This window comes from Acyrthosiphon pisum, unplaced genomic scaffold (assembly GCF_005508785.2).
Source record: "Acyrthosiphon pisum isolate AL4f unplaced genomic scaffold, pea_aphid_22Mar2018_4r6ur Scaffold_21393;HRSCAF=23859, whole genome shotgun sequence".
Taxonomy (NCBI): domain Eukaryota; kingdom Metazoa; phylum Arthropoda; class Insecta; order Hemiptera; family Aphididae; genus Acyrthosiphon; species Acyrthosiphon pisum.
Window position 1 is genome coordinate 1383 of NW_021770855.1, and position 5295 is coordinate 6677.

General features: G+C 43.0%; 1 protein-coding gene across 1 annotated transcript; it reads left to right on the forward strand.

The window, feature by feature from the left end:
• Window positions 1–374: 374 nt before the first annotated feature.
• LOC115034872 (death-associated inhibitor of apoptosis 1-like) lies at window positions 375–1130 on the forward strand. Its single transcript, XM_029492378.1, has one exon. The coding sequence runs from the start codon at window positions 480–482 to the stop codon at window positions 957–959; it is 480 nt and encodes a 159-aa protein (XP_029348238.1). The 5' UTR covers window positions 375–479; the 3' UTR covers window positions 960–1130.
• Window positions 1131–5295: the final 4165 nt, after the last annotated feature.

Below are 5295 nucleotides of genomic sequence, written 5' to 3' on the forward strand. Positions count from 1 at the left end.
GGTTGCGGAGGACCCGAATATCGGATGCGGTGGTGGGTGGGTGGGTGGCGAGGGGTATCCGACATTATCTATAAAGGCTGTAGATTTATTCAACCGCTAGTACTATGCGGCGCTGGCATATAATACATTTTATAATTATCGGTCGCAATATGTACAACATGTATCGACAATGATAACTGGCGCTGGTGGCGGTACTAATATTCTGCGCATGTGCCTACGGCAGTCAAAACTGTTATCTGATAACTAGGGATGACTAAATATTGTATCGCGAATCGCCACTCAAATATTTTAATTCATAATATTATTATTATTAATGCTTTGCATATAACTTGCAATGTCTGTTAACTATAACCATAATATATCCGTCAGTTGCTTATAGACGGTTACACTGGCTAGAAGTGTCTTATTCACACGTTTAAACGTTAAGATCTAGAACGCATTATTTACGATTTAAAATATTTCTATACGTTTCATTTGCAATGAATTTATTAAAATGTACCGTCGGTTGCCGATCACTAGTGCGTTTGGTGCACGAGAACTCAGATCCGGAATATCCTCAGTATACAAGCTTTTTATCGAGGCTGAAAACATTCGATTCCCACGCGCCTCGATCGCGTCAAGATAAATATTCGCTGGCTGAATGCGGATTCACTTACACCGGAACGGGCGACTTGGTTCAATGTCACTACTGCGGCATATTGTTGGGGCAGTGGGAGGAAAATGATGAAGTTTGGCAGCAACACGCCGTGCACAACCCTAAATGTGTATTCGTATTATTATATAAAGGCATGGAATTTATTGAAAATGTAAAAAATGAACTAAATAACAAAGGTAGTGATAATAGCGGCATTCGAGTCTGTAGTTGTAAAACGGAACCGTATGATGTTGATAATAATAATAATAATAATAATAGTCGAGCCCATATATGTAAATCTGAATCGTTTGATGTAGTCGGGTGACCTGCAGCACCACCCATGTTCATTATAACACAATAACCTATTTGATATATGTATATATGATATTTGTATTGAATAAACATCAAATTATATTAAACAATTAAATCGTGTTAGTATTTGACTTGGTATCCTGCTTGTATGTATGTATGTATGTATGTACGTATGTATATATGATAAAATTCGAAAAACCGCGTCCGTCCGATTACCGGATAGATGTCGCCACCGTCAGTGATATCCGGTTCGAGCGGACGGACGTACCGATGAGCCCGTCCGCGCTACTGTTTGAGACAGAGCGCGCCGCAGTCGGGGCGGCCAACGCGCGGCGAGACGTCTAACGGTCGTGGCGGTTGGGTGATGTAGCGGGGTGAGGCGGGGGGTTAATTGGGGGTGAGGGCGGAGGGTTGGTGGCCCAACGTTTACGATAGACGTGCGGGGTGGGGCGGGGGTGGTGCTGTGATGACCGTCTGGTGACGCGGTATAGGCTGGGGGTGAGGCGGAGGGTTGGTGGCCCAACGTTTACGATAGACGTGCGGGGTGGGGCGGGGGTGGTGCTGTGACGACGTCTGGTGACGCGGTATAGGCTGGGGGTGAGGCGGGGGGTTGGTGGCCAACGTTTACGATACACGTGCGGGGTGGGGCGGGGGTGGTGCTGTGACGACGTCTGGTAACGCGTTATAGGCTGGGGGTGAGGCGGGGGGTTGGTGGCCAACGTTTACGATACACGTGCGGGGTGGGGCGGGGGTGGTTCTGTATAAGTGGGGGTGAAGGGTGGTAAGATACGTACGCGATCATAGGATTGGGGTGGTGCAGGCTGGGCGGGGGGTGGAGGGGGTGGTGCAGACTGGTGCTGTATGGGTGGGCGGGTGGTGCGGGGGTGGTGCTGGGGTGGTGCATGCTGGGCGGGGGTGGAGGGGGTGGTGCAGACTGGTGCAGTATAGACGGGGGGTGGTGAAGCGGGGGGTATCCCGGAGCGGCCTTTTCATACTACTGTTGAGGTTTGAGCCGGGGGAGTAGATGCGTCTGCGCGTCTACGAGCTGCGATGGACGCTGGAGTCAGAACATCTGGCTGGGAGGGCGGCGTAGTTGCGGGGGGTGCCCAGTTTATGACCGATGCACGACCTAATAAATATTATTAATATTAAGATAGTGTCGTTATTATTATTATTATTTATAAAAGGAAAAAATTTACCCATTGCACCACCTACTCGTACAGCACTGTGGAATTCTGGAGTGTTTTTAGCGATCACTATTTTTAAAAATAATTTAATTAATGACCCGAGTAAATCATTGACGAGCCGGGAAAAAACATCTTTGTGTGAACTATGAATTTTTTACTATACATAAATCTAGCTAATTTGACATCTCTTATTCGATATATAAAAAATGATACAAACTAGTTTTTATACTTGCGTATAAATAACTAAGAGGTTTTTTTCCGGATCAACGGCATAATATTCAATGTACTTACTGTGGCATTTTTGAACGTGGATACTGAGTTTGTCTCGGCGCGTGAACGCCTTGAGGCATATCCCGCACGAATTAGTCGATCCATCGTGAGTTTTGGCATGTCTGTTTAGATCACACTTATGTGCGTACACTTTTTCACATAACACACAGCTAAACATTTTTAAATATTTTATACTAGAGAAGTTATTTTAACAGAGTGAGCGAGGTAATACGAATGTACACCGGTTGACGACGAGTTACACTGACCGTCTGATCTGTAGGACGTATGCGGTTGCGGAGGACCCGAATATCGGATGCGGTGGCGAGGTGGGTGGGTGGCGAGGGATATCCAACATTATCTATAAAGGCTGTAGAAATATTCGACCGCTAGTACTAAGCGGCGCTGGTACATAATACATTTTATAATTGTATAATTTTATTTACGGTCGCAATATGTATACATCGTACGACATGTGTCAGCAATGATAACGATTTCAGAGGTGGTAATAATATTTTGCAGATCTGCCTACGTCGGTCAACACTGTTATCTGATAAATGGAGATAACTAAATATTTTAATTTATATTATTATTATTATTCTGTATATTATGTCTTGCAACGGCCGCTAGCTTTCGCCATATAACCGACAGTTGCTTACAGGCGTTTACACTGGTTAGAAGCGTCTTATTCACGTTTAAACGATAACAGTTGGAACGCATTATTTATATACGATTCATTTGAAATGAATTTATTAAAATGTACCGTTGGTTGCCGATCACTAGTGCTTTTGGTACATGAGAACTCGGATCCGGAATATCCTCAGTATACAAGCTTTTTATCAAGGTTGAAAACATTCGATTCACACCCGGCTCGATCGTGTCAAGATAAATATTCACTGGCCACTAGCGGATTCACTTATACCGGGACTGAGGATTTGGTTCAATGTCACTACTGCGGGTTATTGTTGGGGAAATGGGAGGAAAATGACGATGTGTGGCAGCAACACGCCATGCACAACCCTAAATGTGTATTCGTATTATTATATAAAGGCATGGCATTTATTGAAAATGTAAAAAACGACTTTAATAACAAGCGTAGTGATAATAGCGGCATTCGAGCCTGTAGTTGTAAATCAGAACCGTATGATGTTGATAATAATCGCGATAATAGTAATAGTCAAGCCCATATATGTAAAGCTGAATCGTACGATTTTGTCGGGTGATCTTTAGCACCGCCCATGTTCATTATAACACAATAACCTATTTAATATATGTATATATGATATTTGTATTGAATAAACATCGAATTATATTAAACAATTAAATCGTGTTAGTATTTGACTTGGTATCCTGATAAAAATATGTATGTATATATGTATGTATGTATGTATGTATCTATGCATGTATATATAATATGATAAAATTCGAAAATCCGCGTCCGTCCGATTACCGGATAGATGTCGCCACCGTCGGTGATAATATAATACGGCTCGAGCGGACGGCGGCCGATGAGTCCGTCCGCGTCGCGGACAGAGCGCGCCGTGGACGGGGCGGCCGCCGCGCGGGGAACGTGTGATGGGCGGGGTAGCGCGGTGATGTAGCGCGCTAGCGGGGTGGGACGGGGGGTCACTGTGATGTGGTCGACGTTACCGAGGTATGGGCGGGGTGGGGTAGTGATAACGTAGGTAGGAGGCGAGGCGAGGCGGGGGGTTATCAAGCGTGGGCAACGTTGGCAAGGTATGGGCGGGGGTGGTGGGGCGATGACGTAGGTATAGGCGTGGGGAGGAGGCGGGGGGAGCGCAGGGTAGCGCTGTATTGCCGGTGGGTGGGTGGAGGTGTGGTGGCTCGGGTGGCTCAGGGTGGCTTGGTATAGACGGGGGGTGGGCAACGTTGCCGAGGTATGGGTGGGGGTGATGGGGTGATGACGTAGGTATAGGTGTGGGTGGGTGGAGGGGTGGTGGCTCGGGTGGCTCAGGGTGGCTCGGTATAGTCAGGGGGTGGGTGGGAGGGTGGTGGCTCGGGTTTCTCAGGGTGGCTCAATACAGGTGGGGGGTTGGTGAAGCGGGGGGTATCCAGAACCGGCCTTTCTACCCTACTCATGCTTTACATTTGTCAATGCTTTTAACAGTCCAATTAACAGATGTCTAATACTAGTGGTAATATTAAACATTACTGTGTGTTACATTCGCTGTATAATTATTATGTATTTATAATTTATCATTACATTTTTACAGGGCACATAATATGTTACATCAGGGTATGATTCGACAAAATTCGAAGATAATAATTTTTTCAAATTGTTTTTTTATGGAAAATATAAAGTAGTGGGTCATCTTAAAAATTTATCAAATTTAAAATTGAATGATTATTTTGTAGTTAAAAAAGTATAAAATGTTTAACTTTTATAGCTAAGAATTGACCATTTAAAACAAAGTTCTACGTAAAATGTAAATAGGTTATATTATATAAATTACATTATGCACAATAATATCCTCAAAATATAGACATATCAATATGCCATAGAATTCAAATTCAATACCATCCATTACAGTGACCCACTTGTAATCTACTGTACAGCAAAGGAACACCCACTTTTTCACCTTTTTTTAGTTTTTTTTTCTACAAATATCAATAAAATATTTTTCGAGGGGGCAATATGCTTAACAATTTAATACAAGGTTTCTCATAAGTTGTTATAATTTTATATAAGAAATATTAAAGATCCGTAGGCATGGTTTTTATTATAAATACCTATTATTACTAATTAAAGTTTAAAATTTGACAAAATTCATCAAAATCTCGAACATGTTCTAATTATTTGGAAGTTAAAAATTTATAAAATGATCCATTTTTAAAAAATAAAGATTGAAAGTTTAAAACATAAACAGTTTATAT